The sequence below is a fragment of the Poecile atricapillus genome, chromosome 1 (genome assembly GCF_030490865.1).
Source record: "Poecile atricapillus isolate bPoeAtr1 chromosome 1, bPoeAtr1.hap1, whole genome shotgun sequence".
Lineage (NCBI taxonomy): Eukaryota > Metazoa > Chordata > Aves > Passeriformes > Paridae > Poecile > Poecile atricapillus.
The window spans coordinates 73,975,168-73,992,147 of NC_081249.1; the positions used below are offsets into that span (position 1 = coordinate 73,975,168).

At 40.4% G+C, this 16,980-nt stretch overlaps 1 protein-coding gene across 5 annotated transcripts in view; it reads left to right on the top strand.

Moving 5' to 3' along the window:
• The first annotated feature begins 8,902 nt into the window (after positions 1–8,902).
• ALKBH8 (alkB homolog 8, tRNA methyltransferase) overlaps positions 8,903–16,980 on the top strand; it is a 47,132-nt gene continuing 39,054 nt past the window's right edge. Inside the window, exons 1-5 of one of the 5 annotated variants that reach the window (XM_058829325.1) lie at positions 8,926–8,953; positions 12,767–12,925; positions 13,511–13,651; positions 15,521–15,761; positions 16,821–16,952. In XM_058829325.1, coding sequence (XP_058685308.1) covers positions 13,520–13,651; positions 15,521–15,761; positions 16,821–16,952 — 505 coding nt within the window. In that variant the 5' untranslated portion in view covers positions 8,926–8,953; positions 12,767–12,925; positions 13,511–13,519. Of the gene's footprint in view, positions 8,954–9,695; positions 9,845–12,766; positions 12,926–13,510; positions 13,652–15,520; positions 15,762–16,820; positions 16,953–16,980 lie in introns of those variants that run through there. The other 4 variants (XM_058829324.1, XM_058829327.1, XM_058829326.1 and 1 more) reach the window with 4 other exon arrangements.

Genomic DNA, 16,980 nt, shown 5'->3' on the forward strand with positions numbered 1-16,980 from the left:
TTCACTGCAGGTCTGTAGATGTCTGAACAGAATAAACCCTAAACTGGGGGACTTTTCAGAGGCTTCAGGAGCAGAGTTTGGTTACGCTTCCGAAAATAAACCTAGGAACAGAGATTTGTAAGACAATTCATTCATAATTATGCAAGATGAATCATGAGCATGAAAAGCCGGATCCTTGCTACAGAAGTAGCCTTACTTTCCCAGATGACATGCTCTTCATAAATATTAAGGAATTCAGAATGTGAGATAGAAAGCTGTATTGACTTGTTCCCTTACTGTTGTGGCAAATTTAGGGGTTCAGACCAATATGTTTGGAGATGGCCTTCTGCCCATTCTCTGGAATCATGCAGTGATACATAGCTGTACTGTAGTCATGTAGTGCCATTTCAGATACGCCTGAATTTTTTTGAGACCCTTGTAGTTAAATTTCGGTTTGATGTACCCATTCATTCAATATGTTTGTATGGAAGCTACTCAGGTTACCATGACTCCTATCTTCAGCATCATTGTTTCATGGGAAGTTGAGGCAACCTAGCATTTTAAAAAAGCTCTTTTGTTTATAAGCAGTTGCAGAATATTTTATTATGCTGTACTTCCCTTTTAACAGCATCATTATTTTTAATTTATGGTAAATGAAAAAAACTGTGTGTGACAGCAGAAATATAGCCTGTATAGTGTCAGTGAAACCGTATTAGGAAAAAATAGATGTAGGACCCCACTAGTTGAGCAATGTCACACTTTTCCAGCAATAGCTCATACAGCCTGCTGTGCTTAATAAAAACCAGCAAGGTCACCTGCATGATTAATTTAGCATTGGAAAGAAGGTGACAGAAGCAGCAGAAAAACCAGATAGCAACATACCTCACTCAGATATTGGTGAAAAATCAGAAGCTCAAGTCCCTTATTATTTTGGATAGAAGCTCTCGCTGTTACAGAAATTACTGATAAAGACAAAATTGATAACAAGGATGTGTGCTGTGTCCTTGTGAAGAACCTAACCATTGACATCACCCAGCACTTTTCTCAGACAGTGTGCCACCCAAGCATTATTAAATGCACCATAAGGAGTTATATTTTAGTTAATGGTTTTATGGTATCTTTTTTCCTTTTTAACAAGTAACATTTTTCATTTTGTGACAATACAGAGGTGGCACAAATACTTTAGTTACACTTGTATGCTTTGACTTAAAATCGACAAGAGAAAGACTGTATTTTACCTAACAATCCTAGTACTGCTGAAATAGTCTTAAAAGTTTTAGTAAGAAAGGAGAAGGAAGGAATAGGAAAACCCTCCTTATTTACATAAGGAACTTTCTTACTTAAATTTTCAAGATCTATGGTTCAGATTATCAATCCCTCTAGTTTTCACTCAGCATGAGACTACTCTCTCCGTAAATGACAAGCTTCTCAAGCTGTTTTCAAATTTCCTCATTTGCTCCTTTTGAGGGGATTCTTGTCATCTGGCAATTCTTTGTGCGTGGCTTAGGACAAGCATCAAATAGAGATTGTCCTGCGGTGGTGAATTATATGGCTCTCACTCACTGATATTATAGCAACACAGGCTGTGTGCACACAAGCTTCAGGATAATTTTTTTAACCAATCTCATAGTTACTTTGTTCATTTCCAGTCCCAAACTTTGCCTTACTTGTATTTCTTTGACTGAAGACGCCATAAAGTTTAACATGGGAGACACTAACAGAAGCAAGTAGATGATGGTAATGTGAGAGATGAAGTGTGTCAGGCTTACTCACAGAGCCTTTAGAGAGATGACAGCTAAGTGAAGCAGCCAGTATGCTCATTTAGTTTACCCATTTCTTGAAGCAAAGAATTTCGCCAGAAAAGACTTTATCTACATATGAGTTAAGAGCATTTAATGTTATATTTTAATATAAATCATTCTGGTGGAAATTTCTACATAGAAAGAGTAAAATAAAGTGATGTAGACATGAATTTCAAATACTATATGCCAGAAATACCTGCTTTTTTCTCTTAATAAAACTCAACAAACTTGAATATGCTGAAACTGTGTCCTAATCATCACCAAGGTGTGTATGTACCAACCATATTATGTCTGTGTGAAAAAGAAAGATTTGCATTTATAAGAGAAAAAATTTAAATCAATTTCGAAGAAGGAAAAAAAAAAGGTGATGTGTTTGGGTTTTTTTTTTATCTATTCCTTTCATTCATCTTCTGCCATGAATTAGATACATATTCTGAATGCATATGCCACCCTTCATGGAAGCATTACAAAGTGTTTCAGCAACAGTGATTCATGAAGAATCACAACCCCTGGTGATATGGGTAAATATTTATGTAAATGTCATACAGATGAGCAAACTGAGTTACAGACAAGTGGTGTTTGTGAAAAAAAAATAAAAATAATCACTACGTTTGGATGTATCTTCTTTTTTTTTTTTTTTTTCTTTTGCCTATTCAGTTTAAAAGCTTTTAATTACTGTTTTCCAGATATGTCAAATGTGCACATAGATCCAGGGAAATAATGAAACTAGATTACAAGAGCAGCAAATGGTGTGACCCAAGCATCTGACCATGTTTTTGTTTAGAAAATTTTAACTTATGGCTGAAAAGCAATTCTTCTTATAAAGTAAATGTGATGCATGAGCAGCAGCTAACGATTTCTCCTGAGATGATACCTGAAAGGAGATGAAAGAATGGAATCCCAGTCAAAGGAATACATTGCAATATTCTCTCCAGGCAGTGGGAGCACCAAGGATCTCACATACAATGGAAATGTAACATTTAGTTCTCTTATGCAAACAGTACTATGTCTTTAAAAATTAACTTCACAGATTGTGTCTGAACTGCAAGCACTGCATCTTTAAAAATGTATTGATTGCTCAAGTAGAATCAGAGACTGATGTTTCATGATTGTCCTTATGGTACATTTATGCCCTGAAGTTACAACTGTGAGAAACGATGGTTCCCAAGGATATGCAGGAAAGCAGACTGCCTGCCTAGTGTAGATATCAGGGAGGATCCCTGCACAAGGTCGCATTGCTTCCTGAATGCCTACCAAATCCTAACTGGTTGTGACAGAACTGCGTTTTCCCAGGTTACTGTAAGATTTTGACTGCAGCGCCAGAAGAGTATAATACAGTTCAAACAGTATTTTAAAAAAATAATATATATTTCCTATTTGTTTAATGTAAAACAGGTCTAAAGAGACAGAAGAGAATACAAAGTACATGCAAACTTTGAAGTGATCACAATTTTCAGTCTGTGTCAGAGATAACAAGTATTTTGTGAGACTCTTTCTAACAACATTGCATTCAAGGCTAAACTACACCATGTGTTGATGGGTTTAGTGATTTAGAGGGAAATCAATATTTTGTATGGTTCTTTCAGTACTCCATATTACTTTTCTGACAGCCCAGAAAGTGTACTAGACTGGCAAAAGATCTCACCCAAGCCTTACCTGAACTGCAGAGAAAGAGTCACAGCAGCAGTGAAAGCAACAATTCCTGTTCAACAGAGAATTATCATCTTTTCTTTACAGCTTCCATGGCATTGGAAAGATTTAAAGCCTTAAGTCGCCAAGATTGTTTTTGCCAAGAGAAAATTAAAACTGAGGACAAAACAATTTCATGCAATGTATGGTTTGCTTAGTATTGCTGCATGTGGGACTTTGAAGGCTGAGGACTATTCACTGAGAGGTTTTATTTGAGCAGAAAAAGCTGGCAGGAGCTTCACTTGGAATTTTTGAATTAACTTCATGGATATTATACTTTCCAGTAGTTGTGTCTAGGGAATTTACATCTCTTGGGGTCTTCCTTAATGAAATCAAGAAATTATCTGTTTTTTGACATCTGTGTCCACATGTTGCAGGAACCTCTCAAGAGCTGATTCTTTGCGCTGGCAGTACGTGTAATGAAATATCTTCAGATTTGTAGCATGCACACCGTAATTACAGTAATTTCTTTCTTATGTCTAAAAGTTCACAGGAGTTTTCTGAAGAGTCACCAGAAAAGGATGAAAGATTTTCTGTTTATTGGGACTTACAGATTGTGCTCCCAGTTCAAGTGCAATATTAATGGTCACCCAGCAGTGTAGGCATGCTTTTGCAGTGTGTCTGATAACAGAAGCTAAAGCTGTTTCTCCCTGCCTCTAATAAACAGTCTTCATTAGTGCAATCAGAACTTCATTAGTGCAATCTCATGGCATAGCAGAAGTGCTCAGTTTAGCTAACCCCTGTCCAATCCTAAACATTCCAGTTTGGTGTGGTAGATGACAAGATCTGCTGCTGTCCCGGTAGAGAACTACAATCTCCCTGCTCAGAAAAAGCTGTGTCATGCTGTTAAAGAAGCTTGCTCCACAAGAGGATCACACCAGGTAACAGTGGAAGTGAACCTGCCAATAATCATGTATTTGTGCCAAAAATGCAGTGTTGCCAAATATTACAGTTTTACTGTGAGATTTATGCTATTTAGTGTTATTTCTTAAAGTTCCAGTACACTGAGTCTTGAGATTTCAGGAAAAGAGCAGCTTTTTATTAAAGGAAAGGGGAAAAAAAGTACTCTAAAAATCTTATGTCTGTGAAGAAAAGCTTGAAAAAGTTTGGCGGTATGAATAGAATGTAGGCTAAAGCTTAGAAATCAGAAAGCATACTGATACTACTTGACATTTTAAGTCTCTTGAGAATACAAACATTTTGATCACTAGCATTTGAAAGTCCCACTGATTTTAACAGGACTCAGACTTCTCATGTCTGTTTCAGTCTTATGCAATTGCTAAAAGTTGGGCTTTTTTCTGTCTGTTTTTCTTTTTTAGAAAGAAATATGAAACCTAGCATTGAACAGCAGAAGCGCAGAATAAAAATGACATACAGCTCAGAGCCAGCCTTGCCTTCTTCCTGAAAAATATAAGCCCTTGGCATTGCAGGGGTTTGTTACAGAGAGTTTTATTATCGCAAGCAGCAGCAGTTGCACATTTTGAATTTAGGTCAACACATATTTGTCCAAGTGCTGAACTATTACATGAATGCTTTCCTAAAACAATTAATCTTGTGTCTCATCCTTTATTACAGTACTTCTCTACAGGAGTAGTCACGGGTGATTTTTAGCTGGATTTTGTGCTAAGAGGTTTCTTATTTCTGTAACAAACTGCTATCCTGAAATATATCCTATTTGTCATGATTCTTAAACTGCAGTTTCTTATACCAAGAGATTTGATATAGCAAATCCCATCTTCTTGCGATTCCCTTTTAATTGGGTTTGAAATTCATGGAAATCCAGTGTGATCACATTAGGCTAAAGCATGGCTTGGCTTGCTTTGCTGTAAGAGGGAATAACATTGTCTTTCCACCTGCAGACCAGTAACCTCGTGTTTGTTGAAGGAAATAGATGTGTTTACTCGCTATCCTATGAAGTTGATTCCCAGGGACTGACAAATGCCTTGGTTCTCCCTGGGAATGTGGCCAAGATAAAATAGCTAATAGCATAGCAAATAATATAAATTGTTCCTGAGAAAAACCAGCAGGATTTTATTTTTCACCTATGACTAAATGGGAGCATGATATTCTGCTTTAGAAGACATCTTTTCTCATTATTAATTAAAAAAGAGCCAGAGCCAAGATTTTCTGATATAAACCTTTTTTCTCAAGAAAACTACTAAGACTTAATATCAAACTAGAATATTTGCTTATACTTAAAACCAAAATCTTAAAATTATAAAGAAGGGATTTTTAAAAATACATAGTGAGTTTTCGGCTAAAGTACTTTAAATCAGAGATAATATTAACATCAAAGGTAAATGTATTTGAATCCCCACTTCTGTGAACTCTTTTAGTCAGTCATAATATTGTTAATGGAGATGTATTTTTACTTGTCAATAAGCACTGTGGTATCTGTAGGAGGAGCCTGTACCTATCTTATCTAGCATGGGAGGAGAATGCACAGTGCTTCTGGGCTTAAATCATGAAGGGCATAACAGTTCGGCTTTGAAATAAGATTGTATTAAACCCCTAACCAGACCTGAACTGTTTTCCTTTAAATGGTTGAAATTTCCTATGTGAGAATGTTGTTTATAGAAGAAAAAATATTGATGCATTATCAGAGGAAATATTATTGCAATATGCATGAACAATTCTTGACCAATACTAATCATACAGAGATACTTAAAAAAAGCAAGTGCACAGTGAGTTTGTTCTCCCCCAGAGAACATACATGGACATGCACGTAGAATGGAGAGTGCACAGAATCTGGAATGTGGACACTTAAGAGAAACAACCTTTGGGTAGGTATTTTCCACTTGTCAGAACAAATTGGTAATGAATTACAAACTGGTATCATTAGAATCATCCTTTCAGTAGCTTTCAGGGTTGGGTGGTTTCCAGGGCTAATAGCCTCAGAGAATATTTTAACAGGACAGCAGCTGTTGATGTGGCCTCGTTGCTCTTTCTCCATTCATTCTGGCTCACAAGAAGAGCAGATGAGGCTGAGGCTTAGTGTTCACAAAGGTTAACAAGCTATATGCTATACTCTTACTACGTAGGTAGCAAATATTCATACTTTAATTGTAAGAAAACTTAGGCAGAAGATCTGTGCTGTCACAACACTTAGCTATCTACTGTGTGGGTCAAGGACAGAGGATGACTTAACAGCACAGACTGCAGTGAAGGAAAAGTGGAACCACCCTTCTGACCAAGTACTTCCTACTTTCCAAATATTACAGGCTGGTGGATATGCCCAGTCAGCCTCACATGCATAGTGCACTTGTACCTTCTGTACATGGAAAAGCCACGTCCCTGGCATAGGGCATGGTTTACATTCCACAGGAAAGAGAAAGGATTTTTTTGTTGCTGTTGTTTCTTGAATTTTTTGGGTTTTTTTTTCTTCTATGTAAGCACAGCCATGGGTAGGTAGATTTCTTCAGAGTGAGCATCTGAGAAAAACTTGAGGAGCTGGCTTCAGTCTGCAGGTTTACACAGGAATCCCACACATCATTGATGCTGAGAAAGGTTACATACCCACAGGAGGCTGAGGGAGGAAAAATAAAAATCATCTTGGTACTTAAATACAGAGAGAGAAAAAAAAGTGCTATGCTTTAGTAATAAGATGCAGTGAGAAGCAGAATATTTTTCAGGTAAACAGAAAGTAGGCAATCCCAAATTCCAGCATTTTGGATAAAGAAGGGAGAAAGGTTATGTCTAGAGGCATAGTATGAAGCTTGGTTAGCCTATGAAGAAGAAAAATGAAGGAAAGGCTTACACTGCATCTCTGATTTAAGGGACCACTTTCTCCACAGGGAGTCAGTGAGATGTCGAGATGCTTCCTTTCAGTGAGGGAGGCCTCTCACTCGTGTGGGCTCACTCCACAGCCTTAGTGGGGTTGCTGGCCAGGTCAAGAGTTGAGCAGCAGAATATTTACATACAACCAGAGGCTCAGTCTTCACATGATGTTGTCTGGACTGGCATGGCATCTTCTTAGTGCCACAATGTGCCAAAGGTGATGTGATCAGTGCTGGCTGTGATGGTGGATTGTCCTGGGGATGGTTCTTCTGGTGAGCGCCTGAGCCTGGGGGAAGCCATGACGCTGTCTTTAATCCATTGTGGCCTGCTAGAAGGTGTCTTTAACTTGCAGTTAAAGACTTCCTCCATCTGGTTTTGGATCCCCTGTGCTGGAGGAGGCTCCAATATAGGCATGGAGGCAGGTGTGGGGCTGAGGGACGGTGTCTCACTACACACAGGATTAAAGCATTGCACTTGTTTGTGAGGACTCAGGGAGACTGTGGAGGGAGAGGAGGATGGCAAAGAGCTGAATCTACTTGGAGAAAAGGTGGCATAGGGAGGGCCTGCTGGCACATGAAAGCATGGAGTGAGCAGGAACAGGAGGTGGCACAGTGACAGTAAGTGTGTGTCCATGGAAGGTGGCTATAGGGGGCCGCTCACCCCTTTCCCCTTGCCACACTGACTGCCCTGGATCCACCCAGCATGGATGTCCCTCTCTACAGGACACGGCTGTGTGCTGCAGGAGAACCCTGGCCTGGTCACTGGGAAATCCTGGCACATAGAACTGTATGATGCCAGAGAACCAGAGAGACAGTCAGGTTGGAAAAGACCTTTGGAGATCATCAATCCAACCTTTAACCTGACACCACCATGTCAAATAGGCCATGGTATTAAGTGCCATGTCCAGTCTTTTCCTAAACATCTCCAGGGACAGTGACTCTACCACCTCCCTGGGAAGTCTATTCCAAGGTCTAATCACCCTTTCCATGAAGAAATGCCTCCTAATGTGCAACCTGAACCTCCTGCAGCTTAAGACTATGTGCTCTTGTCCTGTCACTTGTAGCCTGGGAGAAGAGGCCGACCCCCACCTGGCTGCACCCTCCTTCCAGGCAGTTCCAGAGAGTGATGAGGTCCCCCCTGAGGCTCCTTTTCTCCAGGCTAAACACCCCCAGCTCCCTCAGCTGCTCCTCACAGCACTTGTGCCCCAGACCCTTCCCCAGCTCCGCTGCCCTTCTCTGGACACGCTCCAGCCCCTCAATGTCTTTCTTGCACTGAGGGGCCCAGAACTGAGCACAGCATTTGAGGTGTGGCCTCAGCAGTGCCGAGTCCAGGGGGACGGTCACTGCCCTGCTCCTGCTGGCCACACCACTGCTGATCCAGGCCAGGATGCCATCGGCCTTCTTGGCCACCTGGGCACACCCTGGATCATGTTCAGCTGCTGTCACCAGCACCCCCAGGGCCTTCAAACAACTCTTCCCCCAGCCTGTGGCGCTGCCTGGGGTTGCTGTGGCCCAAGAGCAGGAACCCGGCTCTTGGTCTTATTGAACCTCAAAGCTTGGCCTCCCTGACCGACAGTAAAGCCACAGACGTTTGTACCTATGAAATCCTTCCTGGCTCGGCGGGCAGCGGGGCGGGCGGTGCCATGACGGCGCGGCGGGGGCGGTGCCGGTGCCGGGTGCCCGCCCCGACATGGCCGCTTCCTGCAGGTAACGCGCCCGCCGGGCCGGGGCTGCAGCGCCCGGGCCTCGCCTGGCTCTGGCTGGGGACGGGGAGCCGCGGGGCCGGCGGGAGCGCAGGCGGCCTCTGCCGCTGGTTCCTCTCTCCTCCCACCCCCGTCGTGCCGCCCTGCGCGGGGAGCAGAGCTCGCGGCGGCCTGGCCGCGGCTCCGGCTCTATCTCTGTCCCTCTCAGGACGAGGTGGTTGGTGTAAGGGTGAGAAGGCCAAGTCAGTCCCTATGTCTGCCTCGCAGCTTTTATTGCCTGCCCTGTGAGTGCTTAGGGCAGAGAAGAAGGGACACTTCTGTGAGGGTAGTGAGGCCCTGGAACAAGTTGCCCAGAGAGGTTGTGGGTGCCCCAATGCAGTCAGTGTTCAAGGCTTTGAGAAACCTGTTCTGGTAGGACGTGCCCCTGCCCATGGCACGGGGTTTGGGACTGGTTGATATTTAAGGTCTGCTCAAACCCTTAACATTGTGTGAATCTAAGGCGCGCTCCTGTGGTTATTCCTATTATCGTTGCTGTTTGCAGCGAGTGCCCAGAGCCCGGGGTTTGCGGGGTGTCGCTGGGTGGGAGGTTTGGTGCTGACTGTCCCTAGCCGAGGTGGGATGGGACAGGCGCGGGGACGTGCTGGTACCTGGATGTGCTGGCGCCTTCAGGCGCGTTTGGCCAATGCTGGAACTCTTAAATCTCACCTTCGGGCCTCCTGAATGTATTTTCCTCCCCTCCCCATATTTCTATGTGAATACTGTGTCCTTACGCGTTTGTTGTGGCATGTCTGCGGCAAAAAACCAAGCCAAAACTGAGTAACAAAGAGCCCAATTTATCCCTGATCGTGGCGCTCCCTCTGCCGACAGTCGCCGCTCAGCTCTGCTCGGCTGCCTGGTACTTTCGTTTTCGGAAGCGGCTTCTACAGTAAATACGCTTCGTGCATTGCATTAAAGCTTTACATTTACCTTTGTAGCAACTTCAGGCCAATTTTGTGACCTTAGCTCGTACTGCAAGGGGAAACTGTTTTCAATGTGTATTTTCAGGAGCTACTTTTTAACAATACTTGTTGTAAAACTAGGTGGTAACAGTAATGAATGCAGCAGTGGATTAACCCTTTTTCTTTTGCAGTCGTATTGGCCTTTCTAAAGGAGGTGTGAGATCCTAGGGAATGAAGTTTCCTACTTCTATGCAGTTGAGTGTGATTCCTTTATTCAATAATCAGGGCAGACTTGGTTTCTGTGTCTGCTGAACTGAGCCACTGGTAATGGTGCAACAGACAAGACAGAGAGTTTAGACCTGGTTCAGACAGAGACAAAAGAAGTATTCTGCTGTCTCAGCTGTGCAGATAGTAGTGTTTAAGATGCCTTCAGGAGCTGGTGATTCTGGCAAGCATGACACAGCACATCAGGAGGGTCTTCAGCTTCTTGAGCAGCAGGTGAAGGGCTGAGTATTGTGGGATAAGTCTTCTCTGCCAGTGTTACATGCTATTTAGACAGCTGAATCACACCTCAGTTGTCCCTTGTTCAGGGGTTATGAAAAGATAAAAAGTAGTCTTTCGGCTTCAGTTTCTGTGCTATTTTGACAAAGATTATGGCATGACTTCTTTGCTTTGGCCTGTGTGTGGACATTTGTGAGGACCTAACTAAAGGCTGGACTGAACTCAGAACTGCTTTCCCCAGAGATCAGATGAAGTCTTCCATAATGCAGAGGTGTAGATGTTACGGGAGAGGCCTGATGCTTTCAGTTTGAAATCCTTTGTTCTGCAGGCTGTATGACAGTGGTCTGACTGGTATGGGTGATGTGCATAGCCTCCATGAGTTTCCATCTGAATCCAATTTGCTTGGTTTCAAAGTATTACCGGTTCTGTATTTTTGCTCTCTTTCTGTAAACTCACCAAGTCACTTTCCTGTGAAGTAGTTTGGGTCTACCTGAAACCCTCTGCAGAGGAACCTGCACATGTGTAGGCTGTAAAGACGTGGGCCTTTGTTCACATCTGTGTGGCAAATAAAGTGGGAGAAGCCAAGCCTTTTGCACCCAGTTGTGTAGACGGTGATGCTTAGGGACATAGTGTTTAGGGTGGACTTGGCAGTTCTGGATTAACAGTTGAACTCAATCTTAAAGGTATTTTTAAACCTAAATGATTTTGTGATTCTATGAAATTCTGTAATTGCAGAGCTTGGTCATAGTAGGCTTGCTGAAGGAGCCTGCAAATCAGCTGAACCTTGGTAAGGGTAACCCATTAGATGCACTTAGGAGAATTTACTTAATAAAAACTTTTTGTCCTTCTTTTCATGAGGCTTTTATTTTCCCCCTCTCAATTACCTTGTCTTCTAATTATCTTATGCTTTTGGGTGTTGGTTTTTTAGTTTTATTTTTTGTGTGTATGTCTCTTGCTGTGATTTTTTTGTTTTTGTTTAAGCAAGTTTGAGATTTTATGATCATTATTTAACTAATGAAGGTTAAGAGGACCACTGCTCTCTGTGTGTTTAACACTGTTGATTAAGTGAAGAATCTTATTTTGAACGGTTTTGAGCTATTTGCCTTTATAGGGAAGACTGTTGTTTTCAAGAATTAGCTGTGGCCTGTTTAGAAGTGTGACATCAGGATGGGAAAATGATTATTTAAGAACATTCCAAGAGTTTGAAGAAGGGAAGGAAAAAAATCAGAGTAATATAATAGACAAAAATCCCTTAATGAGCACTGTTGCTTTAAAGGGAAGTGGTAGACAGTTCCTAATAAATCTGTAATAAAATTAATTTTGCAGAGATCAAGATTGATTCTATAACCCATTGATCTTTTCAGCCTCTACACTTAATTTCTGAAGCCATGTGAAATAATTATTTTAGTTGTCTTCTCCTTTTTCTGACACTCTGCCTTGCTTCAGTTTTGTTACTTGTGAGATTTTTGTCTCATGCATTTTGCCTCCACTGCATGTGAGCATGGTTGTGCTTGAATTCTAAGAGATCCAAGGAAATGTCAAGAGTCTAATCATGGTAGGATGGATTTTGGTGCTGAGTAATTTATTAAGTGTTTTTTGGTTTTTGGGCTGTTTTTTGTCAGGCTCAGATATAAATGTGATCTTTATGTGGTCAGATGTGTAAAAGCTTGAATAATGCCAGGAAGTCAGGGTTCAAACTGTTGTGGCCTTGCGTGTGCCACCTCACACTTGATAGCAGGCATCTGAAACCACATCAGGAGAGAATTGTTGATGCCCACCATGCCAGCAACTTGCTATGTTTGCTTAAAATTGTTGTTGACAAGGGTTTCAATTCATTTAAGACCTCTGTAAAATTGTGTTTGAGAATGGAAGAGGAATGGTAGGAGGATGAACTAGTAAGTGGAAGGGATCCTGCTCCTTTTTGGAGGATTAGAATCTTTTATTTCCATAGAGTGCTTTTGTCATTCTGATTCTCTTTAAAGATTTTTCTTGTGCAGTGCAGTTAAAAGTTGTGCAGGTTGATTATGGTAACACTGCAGCAATCACAGGGAATACATACTTAGAGCTCCTGTGCAACACTTCAATATTTTATAACAATTTTACTAGCATGTCAGTGCTTGTTTAAAACAAAATTTCTGCTAAGTCATTCAACACGAAGTTACAGTGAATACAAATATGAGGGGGTTTTTTTGCCTTTACCATTTTTTGTGGTGCAATGTCATATTACCATGATTGTGTCTGCAGTTTAGGTATTTGGAAACAGCTCTGCAGTCATGCAAGCTAGAAGGCTTGAGTGACTGTTGGGGCAGTTGAGAGAGTTAAATAATTACATATAGGGATCATTGACCTAGTTTTGTTTTGGTTTTTTTCCTTAAAAGTAACTGAAACAAAACCATTTTTTGACAAGAAAAGAAGACGGAAGGATTGTTGTCAGGTCTATGATGATAAAATAATGGAATAAGACAGACTGTTGGATTGTCCAGCTATACTGCTAGGAGGATTTTTGGCAAAGAAGAGAAGATACCTCTAAAATACAGGTAAGGGGTTATATTACAGGAAGAGATAAAGTCAAAGTCAAGCTGCATCAATGTCTGGGAGTTTTGTCATAATCTTACGTGAGATCTGTACTCCTCCCTTGGATTTGAAAGAAGTAGAAAAAAGAAAGGAAAAGAATGTAGGCTCAGAGAAATGTGGGAAGGTACTATATGATCTTAATATGGTGTTAGACCAAAAGTGGCAAAAGATGCAGCAGAACCTGGAGAATGCCAGTGACCTTTAAGTACTCACTGGTTGGTAAATGCTGTGTTGCCACAAAATTCAGTAGTTTATATATATGTGTGTGTGTGTGTATACACAGTTTTCTGTTTCTTCTCACCACAGAAAAGTGATTTGCATTAAGTTTGGGAGATGTGGTAAATGATGTGGAGCATCCTAGTTGCTTCCTCTAGGACATCTCAGTATTACACACATTTTTCTACCCTCAAGAAAGGCACGTTTGTCCAAATGTCACACTTAGTTGCAATTAGGTAAAAGGAACCAAACATTTCATCAATCATTTCATTTTTGGGAGAGATCCTTTTCAAGCAGGACACTCACTGTGTGTTGTTATTTCTGCTTTCCAGAACACCAGTATGGAAATTAAAAGCAGTGAAGATCATTTGAAAGTCCAGAAAATGAAGAAGAAGGTATTGAGGAAGCAGGTCAGAGCTCAACATACATTGATGAGACATGAGGGCATAAAGTGCGTCTCCCATGCCACACAGGTGACTGGTAGTTGTGATTTTGATGGTAGCGTTAAAATGCTGCTTTTCTGTGTTCTCTTCTCACATGTGTCTTGTGTAAAATGTAGTTCTTAAAAATGCACTTCCTGAGATTGAGGGTTTTCTGTACTTCTTTGATTTCAAAGCAGAACTGTACTTCAGCAGTTCAGTGTCTATGGAGAGACTTTGATGGCCTTTGGATAAGGTTTTTTTAACCTGAAACAGTAGTTACTTGGGTTAAGGAGGAGGAAGCATTGGAAATGCTATGAAGTACATAAACTTCTTTTTGTTTGTTGTTTCTCTTTTTTTTCTCAGGCTTCTAACTTCTGTACCTTTATATCCTCCATAGTTTTCTGTCAAGTGTAATTTGTCTCATCTAAGCTTCCCATTAAAAACATGTCTGTCTTGGAAATCTTTTCCATTTTGGTTTTTTCCTCTAAACAAATTATGGCTGTGGTTCTGTGGGAATTGAACTGGTGGGCTGATTTGCAGCTGTTTAAATGGGGACAGCTTTCTCTTTCCTTGCAGAAAAGAGACTTAGCAGAAAGCTAAATAGATTTTTGATTTGTAGTGTTCTGCCACAGTAGAGTTACAGCAGATCGTAGAATGATCTCACAGAATCTGATGTAGCAGAAAGTGACAGGAACTTGCAGACAGAAAGGGAAGTTAAGAGTTTCTAATTTCCCTCTCTCATTTATGAAGAAAAACAAATGGCTTGAAACACTGTAGAGCAGTATCATTTACCCTGTACTTGTTCATCCTGATTCTGCAAATTCTTTCCATTCATATATGGAAACATTAGTTAAATCTTTATACATTTTGTAATAAAATCTGGTTTAATTTTCTGTTCAGATTTCACACCACACAGAGAGATGTTAATGACTCAGTCCTCTTGTTTATATTGTAAACTCTTTAGAACAAAGACTGTTTTTCAAGTGTTGCTTGGAAATGGGTCTGTGATTTGGGACTTGTTCCACTTGAAACTGTCCCACGTACCAAATTACCCATCTAATCTATCCAAAGAGTAATTTTGGGGTCCAGCAAGGTTCTTATTGGTGACAGAACATTGGAATAAGTGATATATGAAACAAAATCATAGTGCTAGTTGTAAACTTGTGTCAGGAATATAGAAAATACTTCCAGGCTTTGTGCAAGAGTCTGACTATCCCTAAATTACATCATCTGTTGCTGCATGTGCTGCAGCAGTTGTGTACTGGGGTCTTTGTAGATCAAGTGAAAGGAGTGGTTTGGACCTCTGCATGTCCTTCACACACATGGGTCTCTCCATCAATAACATTACATAGAATAACATTACTAGAAAACTGCAGTAATTAATAATGAGGTAAACTTTGAAAAATATGATCTGTTTCATAGAGCAAATGTTAACAGAGCCTTCACAATAGGCATAATCACAGCAGTGCTCATATAATTATTTTTTTTAATGACCCTCGTCTTTGGTTCCAAACCTCATTTTCTGTGTTTTTTTTTACGGAAGTGTGATGCTGTCATTTGAAAGAATTGAACACTTTTCCCAGCTGTTCCAGAAACCTCCAAAATTACGTGTGCCAGTGCCACTGTTTGCTTGCAGTACACTTGATGCAGACATGCTGCTTCAAAGCATGCATTAACTGAGGAGGTGTTTCTGATAGAGGTTGCAAGGCTTCCAGCCAGACTTATGTGCTGGACAATCAAAGGTTGCATTAGCCTTGTATAACAAGCTCATGGAAATGTAAATATCTTGTTCAGAATACATAGAAGAGTGTTAATGGGTTTAATTGTTCTTTATAATGCTGTTCTCTTGCTAAAATGTTAGTTTTAAATGAACCAACAATAATCACTAATTCTTTTGTTTTTTAATTCTTTTTCAATTAGAGCCTGGTTATTGCCAATGCTGGTCTTGGTAATGGGATGAGTAGACAGCAATTGCTCAGGATACTAGAAGAATATGGAGCAATGGAAATACTCTTAATGCCACCAAATAAACCATATTCATTTGTGAAATATAGGACAACAGAAGAAGCCATGAAAGCCTTTAATGCCCTTAATGGAAAGGAAGTAACACTGGAAGACTGTGGCCAGAATATTGTTCTGTATATTAATTTTGTGGAAAAAGGTATAGTTTTTCTGCTCTCCTATATATCCAGCTTCCTGCATACTGCTCCCTTTTGCTTTTACTTGCTGGGTTGTAAATGTAGGTAAAAGCACAGTAGTTTTTGTAAGTAGGTACAGAGAATGAAAGCTAGAATCTGAGATTCAGGACATAAAATAATCTCTGCTCCTTGTATTCCAGGTTAGAATACTCTAATTTCAACTCTATTACTTGGAAACAAAAGGGGAAAAGAGATTTGAGTAATTTCCTGGCCATTCAATACTTCACATGAAGATTTTGTGATTAAGGAATCTGGAGAATGAACTCTGGACAGTTCATTAGATTTCTGTGTGACCCTAGTCTTGCAGTCTCTATCTCAGCTCCAAGAAGACAAAAAGTCCCAATGAAATTTCTGTCTTTTTTTTTTTTTTCTCCCCAATTTTTTTTTTATTTTGTTTTTTCTTTTGTTTTTGGCTGATTATAAGCTATTTACTGCAAAAACTGTTGCTCTTTCTGTGAGCTTTCATGGTGTCTAGCAAAAAGGGTTCCTGGTGTTGGTCTGGCAGGTTTTTTTTTCTCTCTTAGGATAGCAAACTGAATGTCCCAACATCAGTGATGTTTTATGTTCACCTATCTATTGTTCTGTACTCCGTGTTTGTACATATTTGATTACAGAGTGTTCTCTGTATATGGAAGAAATCTGCTGATATGGTAAATCACTAAAATTCTACAAAATTAAAATGCAATTCAGGTAGAACCTTTAAGTGGTTTGGAAATTCTGTTTACCATTATTTTACAGGAAAACCACAAGTGGTTTTGTGTTTGGATAGTGTAAAGTCTTGTTTGTCTTATGCAGTAAAATTTTTAGAAAATGCTCAAATGATGCAAGACTTGGGCCTTACCCTGTTTTGTCATGACAAAAAGGGATCATTTTTTCTCCAAAAAAAGACCACAACGAGGGCTCCATTAAACATTTCTACAGCTGTACTATATTCTCATACAAAGTAATTATATCCCCTTAGGGATGACAGATTTTATTTTCTCTAAAGACTGACAACATTCTCTTCTTTTCATATACCTCAGTTTCTTTGCAAACTGCTGTTCCTACAAGCTTGCCTCCAGGCTTAATGGTAATTGAAAAGATTATTTCTCCAGAGGAAGAAAGGAGGATGTTGGAAAGTATTGACTGGAAAGGAGATGAAGATACTCAGAATGGTGGGTCTAACTATAGGAATCTAGACAT